Source organism: Fusarium vanettenii, assembly GCF_000151355.1.
Source record: "Fusarium vanettenii 77-13-4 chromosome 10 genomic scaffold NECHAsca_14_chr10_3_0, whole genome shotgun sequence".
In the NCBI taxonomy this organism is placed as follows: domain Eukaryota; kingdom Fungi; phylum Ascomycota; class Sordariomycetes; order Hypocreales; family Nectriaceae; genus Fusarium; species Fusarium vanettenii.
This window is the reverse complement of record NW_003315871.1, coordinates 643968-665616: the sequence shown is the minus strand read 5'-3', so window position 1 is coordinate 665616 and position 21649 is coordinate 643968. Positions and strand designations below refer to the sequence as shown.

The 21649-nt window shown below is 49.6% G+C and overlaps 11 protein-coding genes across 11 annotated transcripts; 4 read left to right on the top strand and 7 right to left on the bottom strand.

The window, feature by feature from the left end:
• Window positions 1–65: 65 nt before the first annotated feature.
• Window positions 66–1436, bottom strand: NECHADRAFT_105545 (uncharacterized protein; the record flags this gene model as incomplete). Its single annotated transcript, XM_003047597.1, has 2 exons — window positions 1383–1436; window positions 66–1337 (listed from the first exon to the last, which is right to left on the bottom strand). Exons 1-2 carry the CDS (start codon window positions 1404–1406, stop codon window positions 66–68), a joined length of 1296 nt encoding a protein of 431 aa, XP_003047643.1. The 5' UTR covers window positions 1407–1436.
• Window positions 1437–1881: 445 nt separating this feature from the next.
• HAG2103 (histone acetyltransferase) lies at window positions 1882–3585 on the bottom strand (the record flags this gene model as incomplete). Its single annotated transcript, XM_003047596.1, has 1 exon — window positions 1882–3585. One exon carries the CDS (start codon window positions 3583–3585, stop codon window positions 1882–1884), a length of 1704 nt encoding a protein of 567 aa, XP_003047642.1.
• A 493-nt stretch (window positions 3586–4078) lies between these two features.
• NECHADRAFT_86005 (uncharacterized protein) lies at window positions 4079–4733 on the top strand (the record flags this gene model as incomplete). The annotated part of the gene is made up of 2 exons (XM_003047770.1): window positions 4079–4132; window positions 4272–4733. The coding sequence occupies 2 exons, from the start codon at window positions 4079–4081 to the stop codon at window positions 4731–4733; spliced, it is 516 nt and encodes a 171-aa protein (XP_003047816.1).
• Window positions 4734–4924: 191 nt separating this feature from the next.
• Window positions 4925–5542, bottom strand: NECHADRAFT_86004 (uncharacterized protein; the record flags this gene model as incomplete). The annotated part of the gene is made up of 3 exons (XM_003047595.1): window positions 4925–4998; window positions 5047–5175; window positions 5227–5542. The coding sequence occupies 3 exons, from the start codon at window positions 5540–5542 to the stop codon at window positions 4925–4927; spliced, it is 519 nt and encodes a 172-aa protein (XP_003047641.1).
• Window positions 5543–5833: 291 nt separating this feature from the next.
• NECHADRAFT_50770 (uncharacterized protein) lies at window positions 5834–7533 on the bottom strand (the record flags this gene model as incomplete). Its single annotated transcript, XM_003047594.1, has 6 exons — window positions 5834–6191; window positions 6246–6864; window positions 6917–6989; window positions 7043–7217; window positions 7288–7351; window positions 7407–7533. 6 exons carry the CDS (start codon window positions 7531–7533, stop codon window positions 5834–5836), a joined length of 1416 nt encoding a protein of 471 aa, XP_003047640.1.
• Window positions 7534–8622: 1089 nt separating this feature from the next.
• Window positions 8623–9784, top strand: NECHADRAFT_86002 (uncharacterized protein; the record flags this gene model as incomplete). Its single annotated transcript, XM_003047769.1, has 3 exons — window positions 8623–9220; window positions 9273–9589; window positions 9740–9784. The coding sequence occupies 3 exons, from the start codon at window positions 8623–8625 to the stop codon at window positions 9782–9784; spliced, it is 960 nt and encodes a 319-aa protein (XP_003047815.1).
• Window positions 9785–10398: 614 nt separating this feature from the next.
• NECHADRAFT_86001 (uncharacterized protein) lies at window positions 10399–11602 on the bottom strand (the record flags this gene model as incomplete). Its single annotated transcript, XM_003047593.1, has 3 exons — window positions 10399–10997; window positions 11058–11402; window positions 11476–11602. 3 exons carry the CDS (start codon window positions 11600–11602, stop codon window positions 10399–10401), a joined length of 1071 nt encoding a protein of 356 aa, XP_003047639.1.
• A 1146-nt stretch (window positions 11603–12748) lies between these two features.
• Window positions 12749–13606, top strand: NECHADRAFT_86000 (uncharacterized protein; the record flags this gene model as incomplete). Its single annotated transcript, XM_003047768.1, has 4 exons — window positions 12749–12817; window positions 12863–13003; window positions 13050–13285; window positions 13489–13606. The coding sequence occupies 4 exons, from the start codon at window positions 12749–12751 to the stop codon at window positions 13604–13606; spliced, it is 564 nt and encodes a 187-aa protein (XP_003047814.1).
• A 1624-nt stretch (window positions 13607–15230) lies between these two features.
• NECHADRAFT_85999 (uncharacterized protein) lies at window positions 15231–15894 on the top strand (the record flags this gene model as incomplete). The annotated part of the gene is made up of 3 exons (XM_003047767.1): window positions 15231–15408; window positions 15483–15502; window positions 15667–15894. The coding sequence occupies 3 exons, from the start codon at window positions 15231–15233 to the stop codon at window positions 15892–15894; spliced, it is 426 nt and encodes a 141-aa protein (XP_003047813.1).
• A 307-nt stretch (window positions 15895–16201) lies between these two features.
• On the bottom strand, window positions 16202–16612 carry NECHADRAFT_50811 (uncharacterized protein; the record flags this gene model as incomplete). The annotated part of the gene is made up of 1 exon (XM_003047592.1): window positions 16202–16612. The coding sequence occupies one exon, from the start codon at window positions 16610–16612 to the stop codon at window positions 16202–16204; it is 411 nt and encodes a 136-aa protein (XP_003047638.1).
• Window positions 16613–18503: 1891 nt separating this feature from the next.
• NECHADRAFT_85997 (uncharacterized protein) lies at window positions 18504–19475 on the bottom strand (the record flags this gene model as incomplete). The annotated part of the gene is made up of 1 exon (XM_003047591.1): window positions 18504–19475. One exon carries the CDS (start codon window positions 19473–19475, stop codon window positions 18504–18506), a length of 972 nt encoding a protein of 323 aa, XP_003047637.1.
• Window positions 19476–21649: the final 2174 nt, after the last annotated feature.

The following is a 21649-nucleotide window of genomic DNA, read 5'->3' as shown; positions in this document are numbered from 1 at the left end:
CCATCACTCTACAACAAAGGGGAGACGGGTCTACCATCAAAATACCCAACGCCAAGACCACACGCTCAGTGGAGAAGAATATCGTACCCATCCTTGGTGATCCTCACCTCCTCCTGTCCAAATCCATACTTGCGCCGAATCAGCTCAAAGATGATCAATCCCGCACTCGTGCTCGGCACCTGCCGGATCGCGTTCCACCAGAATCCTCGGTACAGCCACTTTGTCAGGCTTAGACCTTCGCTCTTCGCCTCGGCTGTGCAGACCGCGAGAGACTCTTGATACGCGTGGTAATAGGCTCGAAGCATCCTCCAGTGCCGACGTGGTTTGTCGGGGTTTGCTACTGCCGAGGCGCGCAGCTTGGCGGCTTTTGCGTCGAGGTCTTCGAGGTGGTCCCAGTGCTTGACTTGGAAGTGTGTCAGGGGGTGGAGGAGGACTTGTTGGGAGAAGGAGGCGCTGATGCCGGCCATGAGGAGAAACATTGGCTCGATCGTATAATGAGGTCGGATGAGTGTGATGCCCTCGTTTTTGTGTTGGTGAGTTGGCCGCTTCATGGCGAGCACGTCGACAATGTCCTCCGCAAGACCACCATAGTACCAGGTTACAAAGCGATAATAACCCTGCGCCTTGACGTACTCGAATATACTGAAGAAGATGGCGCTCCCTAGACTGTCCTTTGCGAGGGAAAGTCCCCATCCAGCAAATATTCCCCTCAGACCAATTTCACGCAGCTTCTCAGAGCCAAACGTCCACATACTCCGAGGCTTGCCACTGCCGTCGTTGGGCATCATATCACGGTGGTCGTACCTTGCCTGGAGGGCATCCAGCGGAGCTGCGACAACGCTCTGTAAACCACCCGCGAGTAGACCTGCTGTAAAGGTGTGCACTGGTTGCGGTGGAGGATACACCCTCTTTCTCGCTTGGCCACTCTCTTCGTGTAGACGTCCTAGGATTTGCAGGTAACTCGTATACAACACAGCACCAACACCAACATTCGCAATAAGAGGCGGTAAAATCTGATGAGGAATAATCCCCCATCCCTGTTGACTAATAGCCGAAGTCAACACACCCGGCGTCGTACTTCTCAACAACAACCAACTCCTCTTCAAAAACACAGTAAGCGGCGAAGCATTAGCATCACTCATAACAGCCTTCATGAGCCGCTTCGTCCTGGCTTGGTGAATAGTCCTCGCATAAGCGAGGTAATCCACCCTGGTGCGGAAAAACGCCTTTGCGGGAGCGCGAAAGTAAAAGGCGACGACCTGGGCGCTCAGGGCACGCACACCGGCTGCCGAGGCGGCTGTGGCGGCGTTGCTGCGGGGGTCGCGGTCCGGGAGGGCCTCGGGGGGTATGACGGGGAGGACGCCGGTTCGGGAGTCCGGGACGTCATGGCGGCGGCCGATGTTCATGGCGTTGGGCGGCTTTCATGACGGCGGGGGGTTTCCAAGCTTGAGAGGGATCGAGTTGAGGCCGTTGAGAGGTAACCCGGAACGCGGCGACGTTGAAGCATGACTAAGCTAGATTGACCAATCGGGTTTGCTAATCTGAGGTTCGAGATCCTTAGATCTGAGGCGTCATTCGGCACTCACGCGCTCACTAAATGGTCACTTGATGCTGAGGAGAGAGTCAAGAGATGCAAGCCACATGTTCATGTAGAACTGAAAAGATAAATGCAAGGCAACAGTATGGAATGCCCGTGCCAAGTCTTGCAAAAGTGTACAATCTTCACAACAAAGAGTCAGTGAAAACAACACCAAAACATCAAGTAAATAACTCTCATTGACCATGTCTCATGATACCAATCCCCAATTGCGCCTATTCTATAAACCCATGCTTTTCCCCGCCCCGAGGTATTTATAAGTCCTATCCCAAGTCCAAGTCCCATCACTGAGGACCCTCCCGTCCATCCAACCACTTGCTCATATAAGGCCCATCAAGCCAGAATCCGAGCTTCTTGTAGTAACTCCTCACACCGACACCAGAGATGACGCTGATCTTGTCGCTGCCGTGCTCCTCCCGTGCGATCCTCTCGGCCTCTTCCATAAGTAGTGTACCGAAACCCTGGTGCTGGAACTTGCGGGGGTCGCGGGCGTGCACGGGGACGGCTGTGCCGTAGACGTGAAGCTCTCTGACCATACTGGTGGGTTGGCCGATGAGCTCCTCCCTGTAAGTGTACTTTTCTGTGCACTTTCGCAACCGTAGTAGAGCAACGAGGATATCCTGTTTGGGGTCCTCGTAGGCAAGGAAGGTCTCCCAGCCACCATTGGCGACATAGTCTCTTCGAACAAGTTCAATCTGATTGGGTCGAATCTTGTTCTTGATCTCATTGACACCAACCTCTCTCGTCCGCACATCTCGGCAAGTCGTGCCAAAGTCCTTCATCCGAGCCAAAGCCAACTCACGCAAGTTGCCGTTCTCAACTCCAGATGTGACCAGGGGCATGGGAATATCTCGCTGCACTCGGTAGATGCGCGTCCAGGGTGGGATCAAGGCCAAGATCCGAGCCACCAGATCGATCAGGCCATTTGGTGTGTAGTTCTGGTACCGCCCCGTCCGCCACAACTCGTAAAGGCCTGTGCCTCGGATGACAAGGGTCGGGTAGATCTTGAGACCGTCCGTTCTGAAGGCAGGGTTCTCGAAATACTCTCGGAATTGGTCAATGTCTCGCTCCATGCCCACGTTAGGCAAGTCAGGCATCATGTGGCTGACGACCTTGTATCCAGCATCCTTGGCAAGGCAGAATGTCTCTGCGACAGCAGCTACTGTGTGTCCTCGGTTTGTGTCTCGTGCCACATCTTCGTAAAGCGACTGAACTCCAACCTCCAATCTTGTGCAGCCATATCGCAGCATATCGGAAAGGTGAGGCTGTAGACAATAGTCGGGTCGTGTCTCAATTGTAATACCGACACACTTGATGTTGCTCATCTCGCCAGCCTCCACAGCTTCATCCACATTGGTTGTTTGGTATCCGCTCAGCGCATTGTGAAGCTGCGCAATAAACTCATTTCGGTATGACTCGGGCAATGACATAAAGGTGCCTCCCATGATGATATATTCGACCTTGTCAACAGAGTGACCAAGAGACTTGAGCTGGTCGACTCGTCCTCGCGCCTGCTCAAAGGGGTCGTATCGCGCACGAATGGCTCGCATTGAAGTCGGCTCGTATCCAGTATATGACTGTGTACTGTATTCGAAATCGGAGTCTGGCCCACCAGGGCAGTAGACGCAGATGTTGCCGGTATAAGCGATATGAGGGCATCGATGAGGCTTGCACATGACAGCAACGACGGCAATTCCAGAAGACGTCCGAATAGGCTTCGCGATGAGCTTTGGCAGGATATACTTCTTGTAATGCTCGGGAATAGAGGCGATGATGGCGGTCAAGGGCGGAATGTTCATGAGCTTGTGCTTCTTGGCTAGCTTGTTGCGCAGAGAGTTGAGGTTGATGTCGCGAGTGGTGCGACCAGCCTTGGAGGCTTCATGGTCTTCGATGAGGGCGTTGGCGACGTCGGCGCAACATCGCAGGAAGCGCTCGCTCTCTGGTGCCAGGTCGGGCTTCTTCTTGGTGTGGACCGCAGTCACGGTCATGGTGGCGGTCGCCATGGTGAGGGGTTGGAAGCTGAGATTGTGCTTTTCGTCGATCTACAAGGTCGAAGAGGGTCTTTGGAGAGTATCGAGAAGTTGTATAGTCCTGTCGAGGCTCGTACGATGAGTCAGGCCGGGGTGTCAAGTGGTCTCGACGCTGGATATTGACTTTGCCCCTCCAAAAATCGAAGCTTCACAAAAATCTTGGTGGGGCTGTTTTTTCCCCGCCCAATGCGGAGCCACGGAATTGCAATAAAGTCACGTGCACCCCCAGAGGCAACTCTCGGGTAGGTCATGACTTGCGTTCTTTTGCGATCATACCGAGTTGGTTACCGATTGACTCAAGTCTAGAGAGGTGAAAATTCATAACAGTATTCTAAACTTGGACAAAATGAGATTTAAATAAAAGAAAGTATATCTTTGCAACCCTGAACAGGGGGCATGCAAATGGTCACAGCTTGAAGGTTTAAACTAAGGCGTACATGAAATCTCCATGATGAACGCATTTTCTCGCTCAATGCATGAGTTTCAGTTACTATCCAGCATTTCTGTTCGTTAAACCTCCGGTTTCTGCCTAAACCCCAGTCTTTCCGTGTCAACCGATTGGCCGTGCTCAATCCTTGAAATGCCTCGTCCTTCATAATCATTTGATGAGAAGCCCATTTATCCTAGAGCTACCAATCTACTAGACATATAGCCTTGAACATTCCCCTCTACGTATCATGTCTTCAGCCGCTCCCTGCCGTTTCCTCACTGTTGCACAAGTCAAGAGGCTGCACATGCGTCACATTGCAAAAGCATCCCCAACGCAGCCAGCCATGTTGGAATCAGCCGTCAACTCACCAGTCAACCACGAGCACTACGGACAGAAAGATTTGTTTGTACTGGCTGGCGTTCTTGCGGAAAAGATTGCTCTCGACCATTCATATCAGGACGGCAACAAACGCACTGCCCTCTACGCAGCAGACATGTTTCTCAAGATGAATGGGCACCAGCTGCAAAAGAGGACAAATGGCGAAAGCGAGGCCGAGTTTAACGAGGAGCTTTCTGATGCTCATGTGCTTGTGGCTACGAGACGATGGACGCCTGAGGATCTGGGGAATTACTATCGATCTATCGCCGAGGCCTTGGTCAAGAATCAAGAAGACTAAGGAGTCCTAGGGGAAGCATAGCACTCCATGAGGGACGCTCAATGAAGGTGCAAGAGTACAATATGCGAAGTGGCATGCTTTGCAGTCTAGGGTGTTATCCTGATATACAGTATACAAGACTGGGTCACTCATTGTTTTCCTGGTAGTCATGCCAGGTGACGCTGTACATCTCCTATTCAGCCCTTTGCCAATCATTTGTGCTTCAATAATTTAGCAGCCCCCTCAAGCCTTTCGTGGCTTTCTCTACAAGCCTCCTCAAACTTGGCTACTTGCAATTGAGTATCGTCTACTTGTTTAGCGGTTAAGAACTCACCATCAGAGGTTCCATCCAAGGTGATGGAGTGCGTCGCTCCCCACAGCCAGAGGGTCGCAGGACTTGTGGCTCCCGGGTTTTGATGCGGAAGGTCATGCTCAAGGATAATCCGCGGGTAGGGTGCTGTATCTTGGAATACCGTCAATTGCGGTCATAAGTGTACGGGCATGTTGCACGCACGGTGAGCGAAATGGCGTGAGTGGTGGTGGAACACCAAGGGAACCCTTTCTGCATTTGTAGCAAGAGACGATTCAGTCTGCTTCATGATGGCTGATCTCATGGCGAAGCCGACGTTCCGATCGACTATAACGTAGGCTTCGTGGGGGTCCCCAGTTATGACATCGAGCTTGCGTGTCTCGAGTGATCCGTTGGCGTCGAGTGTAACCAAGTCAGCTTTTCGCTCGTGGAACCTTCTGCGCTGGTAGATAGGTTTGCTGGTCCACACGGAGACTGCGCGCAGCGGGCGATGGATCTGAGCTGCTAGCCTACTCGACATGACTTCTGATGGTGGTGGGATGCGGGAAGCGCTTCTAGGTTTGAGTGATTTGCCTATTGATCTGACGGTTTCGGTCCAACGTACATCCGTTCGTCAACGCCTCCATATATACCAGTAATCTTACTACTTGAAATTAACAACGACAGCTCAGAAATCCTGGCTGCGGGATAGACAATTTGTTTAATTGGCTGTGGCGCTGAAGGGCTGGAGGTAAAGGGAATCTCGCCCAAGACACTAACCCTCCGTAAAGATGCTCAAGTGACTTTCCAATAGATAAGAATAACTATGAGCTCAGTTCTTGAGACTCGCCATTGTAGTCACGCGTTCAACGGCCTGATCCTCCGTGCCCTGTGAGCTGGAAGCTTCTCCCTCATTCTCACTGCCATTATCACCCTCCACCACATCGCGATCCTTGATCAAGTGGGCCGCCCAAGTTGTGAACGGCACAGCAGCGTAAAATACAACAGTAGCGACAATAAGATTCGTCATGAGTGATGCGCTCCGGACTGAGCCAACCGCGTACGCCAACGCCGAGCCAAGTGATTCACCGCCTCTCAAGACTGCCATAGAGAGTGTGATGGCATCGAGGTCCGTGTCGAATGTTCCAAGACCCCAGTACAGCCAGATGCCGACAGTTTCGTACGCAATCCTATTGTCGTTAGTCCATGCAAGGGTCAGGGACGACTTCAATCCGGTCACTCACCTGTAGAGGATAAAAATCGCAACGCCCACTCTAAAATTGCGACTGCTCCAGTCAATGTCTCCAGGGCTCTCCTTTGCCCATCGAGTTTGAATAACGAGGTTCCAAATCCAAACAAGAGTAAACAGAGCCAGGAGAAAGTACCACATGCTTCGGGCCTGAGTTGACCTCTTTAGATGCTTTGTGTCAAGCCACCAACCAGCGATGACATTGACGATAGCACCGACAATGGCTACAAGAAAGCCTGCCAGTGTGCGCGCCCTCACTGTGAAATAAGCGGCGAGGTAGTTTCCTTGGTATGTGACTCCCCACTGAGCCGTGATGAAAGCCGGTATCAAGAGGAGAACTTCACGACGACGGAACTGGGCAAGATATCCTCGGACTTGAGCCTTGAAGGTGCGATTTGTCGAGCCAAATGTTGGCTTCTTTCCATCTGAGCGGACGAGTTTGTGTGATGGTGCAAGCAGGAGGGCAAGCGGGAGACCTAGGCATTGGATTGCGATGAGGACGAGGTACGTTTTGGTGGAGATGGCGCCCTTTGAGGAGCTGTCCTTGTTGAGGGCGAGCTGGATGGCTGAGGCAATGATGGAACCGAGCTTTCCAAGGGCTAGCCATATTCCGACTAGAAAATAATGTTAGAGCAACTGAAAGTATCGAGTCCTGTCGAGACTTACTGCAGATGCCTCGTCTTCGAATCTCAGGGTATCCAACAGCCATGGCCGCTTCGCCAGTCCATAGCGCGGTAGCCTGTGTTTGGTCAGATAAAGCAAATGGAAATTTCCCATGCCGGATATAATTACCGAGAGGCCGCATGTCACAGCTCCAAAGATGAGAAACCACTGCGTTCCATTCGTGGAGTTGACATATAGCGCCGCCGAGTACGGCACGTAGCCAATTGTGCCAAACACGACGAGCCAGCGAAGACCGATGATGTTTCCGACGATGCTAGCCAGAGGAGATAGAACGAACATGACCCTATGTGCATATTTGTTAGATAAAGTTCACGGGTATAGCATCTGATGGGGCCGCAGGGCTGCCGACTTACACAAAGGTTATGACATTGGCGGCGTTGACGACATATGGTTCAGCTTGCCCACCGGCTCCAAGACCTGAAGAAAAATCTTAATCAATGTCCAAACTTTGAATAGAAGAGGATTAGCTCACTGTTCATGGCATTCCATATGCCGGGCTGAGTAAAGCTGATGAGACCCAGCAGTACAGCCTGGACGTAGGTACCACGAAAAATATCGTGCGCCTTTTGGTAAAGGCCATTAGCCTGTGGCTCAGCCATTTTGAATGTTTGGCAAACAAAAGACAAGAGGATATTATTGATGATATTTTTCAGCCTCTGGTCAAAGTATGCGCAAAGGAGCACCCCGTTTTATATCAAAGTCTTCACCCTCGCTCACGAGCATGGCATTCTTATCAACCCCCATTCTCGCATCTTCAACATAGAAATTGCATCAGCGCTTTCAGTGGAGTTTTTGTCTCGGCCCGATGTGTATCTCCAGAAAAAGCAGGGGTTTTGTAGCAGGCTGGGCTCTTTCTATATCCTGATACAGATCAGGACCGTGGGTCTGTTCCAGGGTGCGTAGTATTGGTGCCATCACGTCATCGCTTCACTATCACGATAGATAGATTTCGACATAGATCTACAGAGAGGATAAGAGAGACTGAGATATCCGAAGAGTCGCCTTGGTTTTCCCACTAGTTCATCGCATCATTGACGGCAATAGATACCGGACAACGACTTGGAGTTGAATGACTGCCGATATAGGAGAGGCTCTGCGATATCTGATATCATGATTGATTATCTGATCAAACTAGTTAGCGTATAAAACTTCCGAAAATATTCGCAACAGACCGCTCAGACTCACACTATAACCCCATATCGTCCGTCCCGCGTGATAGGCCACGTCCCAACGAACCGGAACCAACGTTTCAAAAACCGCCAAACAAACTTCCAAGACGAGTCATTAAAAATAAAACAAACAAACTGGACCCTTTGGTCCGCCCTGCCACTCAGCTGCAGAGCCTCCACTTTAGCCGGAAACCTTCACGCCTCGTCTGGAGCCACACACGACACGGACGTGACAGTTGAGGGGACTTGACCTTGCGCCCGTTTCCGAACGGCCGAGTCATGGGAGACGTCAGTTGACCGCTCCTTTAGAAACATGACTCTTTGTTGCGAAAATTCTCGCCACCAATTACCGTCTTGGACCACACCCATCACGGACCCAGGAGTGTGGGATGGAGATAAAAGTAAGCCGAGGTTCTGGGGCTACATAAGGGTGTGCTGGTGTTGTTTCCTTGTGGGGATTTTCTTTCTTACTGACTCTTCTTCTCTCCGTGATTATTTCTTGAAACCTTTTTTGCTGCAATGGATGGTCAGTTTGTCGAGATACCCAGTCTACACAGCAAAGAAACCCACGAACCCACTACAATGCTACAACTATATCCAAATGGCGATGCCATCCTCGTGGTACATCATCGCACAAAACCGTCCATGAAATGTCTCGTCTCAACTACCATCCTGCGCGTTGCCTCACCGTACTTTGAATCACTCTTTGGATCCAACTTTAAAGAAGGCGCTGCGGTTCGACAGGGAGAGTGTCCTGAGATTACACTCCAAGAAGACGACCCCGAGGCTATGGAGATTATCCTCTCTATTATTCACTTCAAGTACAGCGAAAAGTTTTCTAGTCTCAAGCCTGCTCTGTTGGCGGCGGTGGCGAGACAGAGCGACAAGTACAGCTGCAACGTTGCCCTGCGACCTTGGATTTCCACCTGGCTGTCCGGAATCGAAAACGTGTCTGATCCCAAGGATATTGGACTGCTTCTAACGGCTGCGTACTTTTTCCGATCGACTGAATCAATCTCAAGTGTGTCAAAAGGAGCTGTGCCGCATCTGAATTTGGATTTTGACTCGGAGTGGTCTAAGCACGAGATGACTGCCATCTTGCCGTTTGAGATAAAAGGTTTGTTCTCACTCATGTTCAAGCTATGTGTATGAAACTGACGAACGGCCAGATGCCCTGGCTGGTGAGATTTCGAGAGTGTTGGATCAGATCCACCTCGCAATCCAGTGGAACGAGCGCACATTAGGAAGCTACGAGAAGAGCTACACCACCGAACAGAAGCTCTGTATGAAATGTGGACGACTACCTTCCCGTGACGTGAGAGATGACCGCTGCCGAAGATGTTCAAGTGATGTTCTCGATTCACTATGCACGACCGAAACTCGCATCGCCGCATACTTTCGTTGTCTGGAAACACATAAACTCTGGCCGTCAGTACAACCCTTCAAGATCCACACGGTATCGACTCTGGAAGATCGGATCAAGAGGGTAAGTGAGGATCGAGAACATCGATGCAGTGCTGGATTGGATTGTCCTTTGTACAAAGTGTTGTGGGCGATGCCTGAGACTGTTTCTGGTATCGTGGCTGATGTCAACGGTATATCTCTTGATAAGTTGGACCTTGACGTTATGACATAGGATTGTATTGCATTGCATGGTTTTGGCTTTGGGTCATGGTTATAGATGGTGGGCTGGCGCTTTAATACACGGCATGTGTCAGCTTTTCATAATGAACATCTGGAAGCATACAGTTCCTTGTCTCTGCATCTGCTGCTCTGGTGATAGATTTCACGTTGCATATTTCAGTTATCCAAGACTGGCATCCTCCTGTTGTCTGGAAACAGCAGGCACTCACTCATCTTCGGGAAACTCATGAGTTACGACAGAAAACGTCATGTAGACCTCATAAGACATCCATAACCTTCTTCAGGTCTACTACGTAAGTCAGTGGTAGGGTCGAATAAACCTGTTTCTAGATACGATGGCGTCAGAGTGAGCCCAAGGAGTACATGCAGCTTGAGAGTTTGTGCTAACAAACGTCACCTCAGGCTCTGTGACAATCTCCAAGGCCCGAGAAAAGTCCGCGAGGAGATAGTTGAGAAACTGCATCAACATCTCCAAAGTGCTAGTATTGAGAACTAATAAGAAGGGAAACCAAATGCGACAAGACGCTGGCTAATGGCTATCATTACACGCAATTCTGAAAGGCAAGTGAAGGTCTTGGCCCACGATCCAGTACGCCGTCCTCACTTCTAAGCAATCTTTGTAACCACTCTCCACCCATCATGCCCATCCCCTTACTCATAGATCAAGGGATCCATGTCTTCGTCCTCGTCTTCAGATGAAAACGAGCTCGCGACCTCATCGTGATCAAACAGCTCCCCAGTGCAGCGAAGACGAGCCCCATGAAGCTCAACATCGACAGCACCAGCAGTCCCGAAATGTTGCTCAAAAGAGTCTCTGTCGACGACCATTTGCATCTCTGGCAAGTCCTCAACCTCATCTTCATCCTCGGCTAGAAAAACCTCGAGATCGATGCGAGAATGAAAGGAAGAGAGGCCAGCGATTTGGGCACCGTGGAGAACATTCAGCTCTTCGTCGTATTCCGAGTAGTAAGGTTCGTCCGAGAGATAATTGTCAACAGAGACTTGATCATCGAAACCGTCCGAGTCGCTGGAATCCGTGTCCACGTCAGTATCGGAGCCGGAACCAGTATCAGGACCCAGCGGATCAGATGGGAGCGCATTCGTAGTGACGGAAGATCCGCTTTGGGCGACGGCATCTGAGGCATCGGGGCTGCCGAAAAAGGAGAGATCCTCCCTGCTCTCTTCGGACTCCTGGCTGCTTGTTCGTTCATCGTCATTATTAGAGTACAATGCCATTGAGACATGGTGTGCTGCGGTCCCCTAGACAGGCAGCAGACCCTCGCTAATGCGAATGTCCTCCAATTGGTGACCCAAGGCTCTTGCTTCATCGAGCTTCCGGTTCGACTTCCAAATGATGTCTTGCCGTATGAGAATGCTGGCATGGCCGGAGGCTTCGTGAGTCAAGAGGCGGGACTGGATGTTGTGGTGAAGAGACTCTTCGCGCGGATCCCAGGTATGCGTAGGCCAAGTTGGGAGACATTCTTGGCCGATGGAGATGTCGGCGAGGGTGGCGCCATCGCGTTTGGCTCGTTCTAGGCGGTGGTTGGAATGCCAGAAGATGTAGCGCTTGAACTCGGGTGTCATGAGATTGAGAGGGAGGCTGTTAAGGCGAAGTTCATTGAACTCATTGACGCGGGCGGTGATCTCATCTTGGCCTGTCGCGAAGTTAGAGAGGTGTTGTCGCAAGCCTGTGACGCGACAATTGCGGCGGCGATAGAGGGGACGGACTCAAGGGCTCGGTCGAAGGAGGATATGCAGCGGGTTCGATACGGGGACGACGGATGCGAAGGAGAGGGATATCGTCGATATCATCGGCGTCGACTATCTCGGCCAGTGTTCGTTTGGAGCCTCCCATTTTGCAGTTCGAATGAGTGACCTGTGGACGGGAGAAGAGAGAGTGAATTGAAGGTGATGACGTGAAAGAACTCGATGTTTACAGTTGTTCATCATAAGGCTTAGGATCCACCATGTTTTTCGGTGAGGCAGGCAGGTAGGAACGGTCTTGGCCTGAATTCATGGTGCCTGGAACTTGTCAAGGCAGTACCGAGGTGATAGACGAAGAGATAAAAAGGGATGGACGGTAATTGTGTCTAACTTAAGCCTGTTGACTGTTCTTCCATCATGAAGGTGAACATCATGATGATGATTTGGTGAACATGGCAAAAGGGACAAAAAGAGCAAAAAGAAACTCCGGTACAGGGAATCGAACCCTGGGCTCCGCGGTGCTATTCCCTCAGGTTATGAGAGCGCGAAATGTTAGCCACTACACCATACCGGATATGATGTGATTGGTTGAAAGAGCCAGCTCGAGTGAGCCACCATGACGAGAACCGGCAGTGCTTGGATGGCAGGCCTGCGACTCATGGTGATGAAACGGCGGCTTCATCGTGCTGACACTGTCTTGACATGAGACCAAAGGCGCTCTTAGATGAAAACTTAGCTTCGACGCGAGTTTCAATGCTGGAGGGGGAGCTGTCAACTTGAACTTGAGGTTCTCGTAAGCGACAGTCTTGCCGCTATCGAGCGGGAAATACGGGTGCAAGCCGGCTCAAGCCTGACGCGTGGAGGCATAACGTTAAGGCAGTCAGCTTCCCATCTCTCATTCTAGCCGAGAGCATCAAGCGATTGAAATGACCTTGCTCTAGCTCCTCAAATTGGACTCTTTGGTCAGCAACTTCCGACAAAGCCGGGTCCTAAATAAAATGCCATTCGTCCAGCGAAACCTCTGGGTGTTGTTCAGCTTACAGTGCATTGCACCCAGGATGTTAAATAGAGCCAGTGGTGCGGGACAATCAGTTCTTGACGGAGAGTGTAAGCCAATCAGATAGTTCGGTGGCGTTTTTCGGCTTGATTTATGCTCCGTCTGCATAAGCCACCGTCTTACATCTTGGGATGAGACCATGTATAAAGGCAGCGTGATATCAACGTGTTGGCCAGCTTCAGAATCCAGCATCAAACACTTTACAAAGAACAAAATTTCATCATCGTAGACATTCTCAAAATGGGCCAAACTCAGACCATGATCGCCGAGATCGAGATTCAGGCATCACCGGAGACTGTCAGATCGGTGGTAAGCCAAAGCACCCCCTAACCAGTACAATACTAAGTAGGCTAGTTCATGGATTTTTCAAGATATAAAGAATGGAACAAATGGAAGGTCGAGCCAGCCGACGCATCGAAAAGGCCGGACGAGTTGCAACCAAAGGATAAACTCAAAGTTGACCTGGGGACCATGAAGTTCTCACCAACTCTCTTGGTACGCTGTTTAACCACACCCAGCAGCTCTTACTAATACGCAGTAGCAAAACTCAACAGACGCGTTTGAATGGCATGGAAATCTATGGCCCATATTTTCGGGCAAGCACGAGTTCACATGGCAGCCAAGCTCCAAGACTCCAGGCGGCACGACCTTCAGGCAAAAGGAAGATTTCACTGGCCTCTTGGCGTTTCTTATGGCACCCGGACGCAGCTCCAGTAAAAAGTCCTTGGATAATTGGGAGAAATTCAATGCGGATTTGAAGAAGGAAGTGGAGAGGAGGTCATAGATATGACATGGCAACTTGGTTCAAGGGTTGTGGATTATTTCTTTTTGGAAGTGTTTTTGTTTTCAGTTTTGATGGTCTATACTGACTTTCATGCCCTTCGAATTGCACTCAGCAAGTCTCCTCCGCTTCATCTTTCATGTATTTCGACAATAACCACCCCTTTTGTTTTACCTATATACTACACACACGCACACAGTCATGCACAAACCCGCCGGGATGGCCTGGCCTCATTGGATGGACCGGACGCATCATCGCTGCTCGAGAAGTTCCAACAGCCCAGCCCGCCCGTGGAAACACTGCCTCCCGAAACATGAACAACCAAGCCCTCCAGTAACAAACCCTTCAACATGAACGAGTTGGTGTGCAGACTGTCCTCGTTAGCAAGGGCTTTCTGACGGATAGGGGTTGCGTCTCTGCACTGGCTCTGGCCACATTAAAGGCCAGGTTCCCAGGTGACACCACGTGGAGGTTGCAGAGTCCGACTTCGCCGCCCGCCGGCACCTCTTTGCAAGAGGGCCAGCCCCCCAGACGAACATGGTGCTATGGGACAAGCCCAATCCGACCGACTGCTACGAGTCTTCTGACCTAGCTTCAACAGCTCAGGTACGCGTCAGACCGATAGCCATCCAGCAGAGGCATCTCGGAGCACCAAGGGTGAGAATCCAACCGATTGCAGCGAATCTTCTGACCTAGCTTCAGCTCAGGTACGCGTCGGACTGATGATCAGCGAGCTCAACGGCAAGTGCTTCAACATCATCACCCTAAATAATCCCCCGGATCCCAAACGCAGAACGTTCGATGCATGGCAGCTCAGTCGATATCGTCCCACTTGCCCTTCTCTCAATGAGCTATCAGGGACCTTGCATGACAGCCTGTCATTGCGTGCATTCTGCCGCGAAGAAGCGCCATCGACCGCCTGCTCTGCGCCCATCGCTAGTTGGGCCGTCTGTTTTGAATTAGTCTTCAAGTGACGGAGCATTATGACTCAACATGTTTCGCTCGGGGGTAACGGGAGAGATGGAGGCGACGGGGACGGAGGTGGCAGGGACGGAGGCGGATGCTGTTGTAGTCGAATTCTTGCAGATTTTGATGGTGTAGAGGACTTCGTGCTTCGGTACTCGAATGCTTGGGATTGGTGATGATTGATTGAATCGTGGTGCTGCAGTTGTGCAAATTCTGATATCTTTCGATGGATGGGTGGATGGATGAAACATCAGAGTCTTCTGCCTCGCTTATGACTTGAGTTTTATTACTTCGTGCCATTCCTTCCCAGACTGGACCACCAATATCTAGCCCCCAGCTGATGTGGATCGCAACTTCCCTGAATCTAGGGATAGACGGGGACCGCAACTGCGCGTCCACGCTTGAGGTGTGAACGGTCGTTCCTTGCTACCCAAACCATTTGACACGGTGCACCTTCGAGATTTTATTCCCTAGCTAGGTTGGCGGCACAAAATTGTTGGGTCTGGCGATTCGATGTATGGCGAGACACAAGATCAAAATGTTTAGTGCAGATGTGCAGCCTCGAGGATCTAATTGACTTGGACGCAACAGATGGGCATCTAACAAATAAATGAGACATTAGGTAGGTAGGTAGTACAGGTTTGCAGGTGTTCTTGCTAATTGACGGACATGACCTCATCCCAAGCCATGAATGGATGTAAACGCGGTAGCTGACACCTGGGTCAAGGAAAAATCGAGCCATAAGGACGAATTTAATACTTAATCCTACTCTAAATATAATTAATAAATTATGATAAAAATATATAAAAATCTCCTTTTTATTATATTATTTTATCTTAATTTTTATAAATTATATTTATAAAGAAAGAAGAATGCAATTCTCTTAATACCTTCTCTGGCGTCTCATTTATTTCTTTGCCCGCGTGGCTGGACGTTCTTTCCGTTCTATGGGTGGCATGGAATCCCAAGTCAGACATGGCTGTCATTCATGAGGTTTTGCTTTTCCCTTCTTCTATCAGCATTACCACCACCGAGCCGGCCGAGGCATGTTTCAACCGCCTGTTTTCTTGTCATGTTCTATTTGTCGTTGAGAGTATGACATTGCTAGCGGTTGATTGTCTGAAGAACCGTACCACCAAGCCTTCTTTTTTTTGTAAGTCTCATCCCACTCCTGATCTTCTTCGTCCATGCAATAGAGCCACTGACACAAGTCTTTGCGAACGTTAGCAAACTACTTCAACCAATCTGTAAGTCATTCATGCCCGCTGTTGCGCAGTCGCGCAGATGGCTTCTTCGCAGCGAACTGTCAGGCTAATCATTCGTCTCTCTAGTCAAACCAACCGCAACGTAAGGCCCAGTCCTCTTACCTGTCCCATTATCGTTGCGTGTGTCGCTAACACCATCAACTCAGAATGACCAAGAAGCAGACGAAATTGGCCAGGATCTGGATCCCAATATGCTCAAAGAGGTCACGGCCTTCTCTGTTGGCGATTCCATCTATTCCTTATCCATACTTTCCTCGGACACTCGAACAAAGCCGCAAACTGTTTTCTACGACAACATCTCTGACACCAAAGGCACCTCCATCGTCCGTACATTTGGAAACATGGGAAAACATGGCATCTCTATCCTAATTTAGCCACCTGAGCTCAAGATAAGGCAGCGGGGCCAAAGAGATTTCATGTTTCGACAGCTGGTGCGAACTTATGGATAGGCAAGACCGTCCCGTTCTCGTACGCAGCCGTGGAAACTGGCTTGAACGTCTCGCAGCAACTTCAATCAGTGTTCAGCTGGGGTATAGGGTGCGCTACTGCCTAACAATGGATGTTTTTGCGGTTGCTTTACAGACGGAAAGTTTATGAGGGACCGATTGGTACAAGTAGGGGATGTCGTTATGTGGTGAGAATGATGGTTCACATTGTCGGATTGGACTTTGTACTAGACCCCTAGTCCTCCAAGGGAAAGTTGCGCAGCGTAGCATTAACCACATCGTCTGCACAACGACAAAAGATAAGCTTGGGCTCCTTGGCGGAAGCATTGCCTTGCCTCTTCTCCACAATGTAGTCTACGCAAATAGCCACAACAGACTCAAACAGTTCCGTGAATTCAACGTGGCCGCGCGTACACCATCCAACTATAATCCCGCTCCATTGCCTCTCCGCCAGTACTTTCCTCAGATCCTCAAGGTTGGCGCCGTTGACATCCAGATCGAAGCCGATGTTCGCGAAGCGGGATGTGGTTGAGGTAGGGACTTTGGCGGGGTCCCATTGTTGCTCTAGGACTTCGGTGATGCTGTAGCCGACAAGGTGGCGAGCAAGTGAGATGGTGAGAACTGGGATATGAATCGGGGATGCCATGATGTGAAGTATTTTGTTGGTAGTGATGATATTGACGATGATGGTTTTGAGAGTGAAGGTGATAATGTATGTGTTAAGCGAGAGGTGTTCGGATTGATCATGCACACTCTTCCAAAGTTTAAGCGTTTTCAGCCTCATCTAAATATAAATAAATAGTGTCAAAGCTTAGAAATCCAAACGTTATGTTCTATAAACGAATAATTACAAATCCTAGAAACGGTGCTCAAGACACCGAGGTTTCTCAAGATGCCGAGGCTTGTGAAAGAACCCGAAGGCAATCCGAAGAGCCCGATGACAAGATGAACATCCAATTCCACCATGAATTCCACCGTAATGTCGCGTAAAATATCGCCTTGTCTAAACGTGGGCTCGAATGTCTTGCTATGCGAGAGTGTCAACGTCATCGATGATGAGCGTTACATCTGCTAGCACAGCGTCCACACCACACCACACCACCACCTCACTGTACTGTACTATAACAGACGAAACCGTGTGCACCCACACCTCAGTTCTTTAAGCAGCACAGGCGAGGCTGAAAACACCGGCAATAATACCGCCAACTGCAGGGATCCCGCCAAGGACGTCCTTCAGAGCCCCTGAAATGGCTGACGGGCAATTAAAGTCGCTCGATCCCTTGCATTCCACAGACAATCTGTAGTCCAACTGAGCCGTATTGCTTCCGTCATCCTTATTGAGTACAACTTGCTGGAAATTGACACCTTTGGTGACGGGAAGGACCTGGGTCTCGCAGCTGGGCTGCCCCTGGCTAGTGCACAAGGGGTTGTCCTCAATGCTGACTTTGATGCTGCTAACGTCGGCCGTCGTAGTGAGAGAAGTCGTAAGGATGTTGATCATGTAGTCTCTTTCATCAAGACTGTCGTAGTTGCCACTTCAGGTGACGGACCAGGTGCACTCGAGCTTGTCGCCAAAGTCCTCAAACTGAACAACGAATGGACCATTGTTGACGGTTGTTCCGGAGTCGCAGCCAAACTGGGAGCACACTTGGCGGAGCGCATCGCCAACAATTTTGGCTCCGTCGCCTGTGCTCAGTGGGATCAAACTACTACCGACGGTGAGTTGGGCCGTCAGGTCTCGCTTGAAGATGTTGGGAATGCTCGCTGCATTTACAGCCCCAAGTAGGATGGGGAGAATAATGGTGTGTGAAATCATGATGAATGTTTTGGGTGGATGACAGTAGTCGCTAAAGAAGAGATTGGTTGTTATGATGAGAGAATGCTGAAGTGATTGTTGTGGAAATCCCAAGTGCCAGCCAGCTTCATTTTATCTTTTCCAAGTGCAGTTGAAGGTGGCTACGAGCATCCATGATTTGTATTTTCCAATTAAAAATAGCTGTTGCATTTGAGACCGTCTATACAAGCAAGTTGCGGAAGATCTGTTACCCGAGGAGATGCTCAACCACAGCGAAAAGAGAGCCTAGCTTGGATTTGTCAACCAAACAGGCTTTTCCGAGTGGAAGATAACTTACGGCCCCATTTCCTATTCTAAGGTCCAAGGCTTACTTCAGCACTAATAGCCTAATAGGTTCTGCTGTGGTGTGGTTTAACTCAGTCTCCCACGATCCCATTGGCCCGTCGTTACTTAGCCTCGGGGTCATGAGGAGTCTTCAACTCCAAATCCCGAGTTCACGCGATATCTACACTTCCTCGGAAATGGCCCAAATTCGAATTAAAAATGACTAACAAATACCACGCTACCTATTCAGGTGTCGCCGACTAGCGTGTTTTCGTCCATCAGAGTATCCCGATCAGTTTGCTATGGACATGCATCCTGCAACGCGACATCGTTGAGAATAGAACTGCCTTGCATTTCGAGGACTACTTCCCGATATCAACAAGTAGACTTATAGGCCGAGCGATGGTGTGCTATAAGCTCAGGTAGTGTCGCAAGCAAGCACTCCTACAGATACTACCAATGGGTTTAGCTCCTCATACATGTCGCATAGATCCCAAATTTTATCACAAACGTGGTTGACAAGACAGGTCGAGCTAAACCCCACCCTTTCAACGTGCTTTCCGTTCACTTTCTCGATCTCAATCCAGCCTTCTTCGCGATCTCGATATGTGTCAACCGGGATCAACCGCCGGCCGTTCAGATGGAAAGCCACATTCTCATCCCCATGAGATGTAGGTTTCTGCCCAACAGATGCCCTATCTCTTCGCCTCAGGGTGTAGTCGACGATCCAGATGTTAATTCCGGAACAATGCGAGCCAATGTCCATGGCCATGTCAACTATATCATCTTCGATATCATACCCCCATTCCGGGTTGTATTCCAAAGCGATGTTTTGAAGCCCTCCGAAGTCATGCATATATGATCCAAGGACAATGTCCCAGTCGAAATTGGACCAGTTGATTGTCTTAAGGTTCTGAGGTCGAAGGATAAAGAGGTCTTTGTGAGGGAAAACAGTAAAGAAGTGTAAATTCCCATTATGACACGCGAAGTAGCTTGTCTCCGGCATATCCATCCCCGTCTTTAATATCTCAGAGCGCCATCGTATGCGATCTTCCGATGAAGATTTCCGCTTGTCACAATTAAAATGGCGCTCCATGACGAGCTTAGACTCTTTGCAAGCAGTCCATAAGCCTCCGTCGATGAAATATGTAGAAGGGTTGTTGCGGTTCCGGGTAATGGATGACTTGTTGCTTTGTGGAGCGGCAAGGCGTAAATGATGAGAGTCGTAAGGGTTGGAGACGTCAATGTTCTTGTCAACATCGTCATCTAGCTTTGAATTGTAGAGTTTGAATATGTGTACGCCTGGAACATCAGGCCGAAGAGCGAAATTCCAGATCATGTCCCTAAGCTCCCAGGGGAGGTCAGAAAAGCGATGAAATGTGCCGTCCATTTTGGGTCTTGAAAAGGGAAGATGAGAGTTGCTGATGATGGTGGGAGAAGCATTTGTTTGTTTACCTGGAGTGGATTGCCTTACTTATAATGCTACTCACGGACAAATACTAAACAGAGTTCACTGCCGTTTGAGTCACCGAATTCCGGCTGATGCACCGTTGAACCTTGAACTACACATGCAGGTCAATAAACAAGACACCAGAACACCAAGAGGTTTAGTTACCTGGCTCCCCTTAAGCACAACAATTAAATAGAGATGTATCATGATAAAAGTAAAGCTTTAGACCTTCTTTGCCTATTCTTATTGTACTCTGTTTATCATCTTTTGGGTAAACAAGCTAAAGGGTTGACCTGAGCGTCTCTCTTTTTCCCCAACCCGGATGATAGCACTGCATCGGTGGCAAACTTTATGCGAAGGACCCAACATGCGCAATTGGCTGGCTCGGACGTATTGTGAACTCTCCAACTTTGTTCTGTTTCTGCTTCTCTGCAGCCTCCTGCCATGGCCACATGACCACTGCGGATCCATCCAGCATAGCCCAGAGGCCGAGAGAGAGATATGCACAGTCTCGACCCAACAGGAAACGTGCTGCACTCTCTTCATCTCCATGACTCGGCCCGGCCAATGCAAGCGGTGAGAGAAGCGAATGCGAAAGAGAGGATTTCGGGGATGGTTGGACCAAAGGATAACTTCCATTGTCGCTCAACCGTCGTTTCGGGACGTACGTAGAGTTTTTGTGCTCGTCTGAGGACCGTCACTCCGACGGTGCTGAATGACCGGCTGATAACGCAGCCCATGGCGTGCAGGCCAATTTCTAAGAGGATGTCGCAAGCCGCTCGTTGCGTAGTGCGGCTAGGGGTTGCTTTCTCTGGTGAAAGCAGTTTGGTGCCAATGGACGAGGTTTAGCTGCAACTCTTGTTCATTTTTTATCAAAATTAGTTGTCTAGATATATCAAAGAAGCGAGAAATAAAATAATCACAAGACTCTAGCTATATTTCTATTCCTTTTGCGTCGCTCGGTTAGTCTTTAAGATCTATGGCGGGGGGGTCTATTTGACTTATGTGCTTCATGGCCATTAAGGCCTCGGCCTTAACGGCCTCCACCTCCACCTCCTTGGTTTCGGCCTCCTTCTCCTATAGAATCAAAGCAAATTAAGCTACATTCTCGCTCCAAAGAGTTGATTCTTGCATACCTGGTCTCGACGGCCTTGTCCCGAGCCTGCATCAAGTTGGCAGGCGACAAACTTCACCCTACAAAATCGCCACGTGGTTCAAAATGCGGACCCAGGTGTCAGTCATCTGGACACGAAGCTGCTTGATGACAACTCGAGTTGTATGTTCGGAGAAGGTGACCTGCGAACTTGAGTTGATGCGTAAGGCAGATCCGCGGCGCCGCGTCACACGTCGGGAACTTGTCATCCACTTTACGAAATCGAGCGAAGGCACATTCCTGTTTTGGTTCCAAAGTAATTGCTTTTGTCCCAGCAGGCTGATGAAATCAGATAACCCGATGTCAATAAGCTGAGGCATGCCTAATGGGGCAATTCAATGCGCATCCAATCTTCCGGTTTCCATGAAACCACCTTTGAGATGGCACACGGGTTAAGGGACAGACAAAACGCCAGATCACTAAGAGGGTTACCTAAGTTCCGTTAGGCATTATATATACAGTTATGAAAGTATAATAAGGTCATATCATAATTTAAAACCCTTTTCACTTATTCTTATTTTACTCTCTTGATTTTCTTTAGGGGAGAATAGACTGATATGTTAGTTAGCATCTAGGGTATTCCTTTGCCTGAATGATGGTCTTTGCAGGAGTGCGAAAATGATATCTTGCAGAATTCGTCACTATCGTTACGCATAATGAAGCACCGTTTTTCGCACAAGAAAGTCATCAACTCACCATGCACAAATCGTCATCGTCATCACGCATGAAAGGGCACCTGTCGCACAGAATCGCCACTGTGTTAACATCGGGTCATGATGTTATATTGTGTTTGAGATCTGTTCTTTATTATAGTTGCAGCCCGGCCCTTGATGGGTTAACTGAGCCCGAAGATCGTCGCACAGAATCCATGCTGTTCGATCCTCCAGAGACCTTGTACTCATGATGACCGGGTGGGCAGACTCGTAGCCATCAAATATCTGCTCGCTGTTTCTCGTCCTGC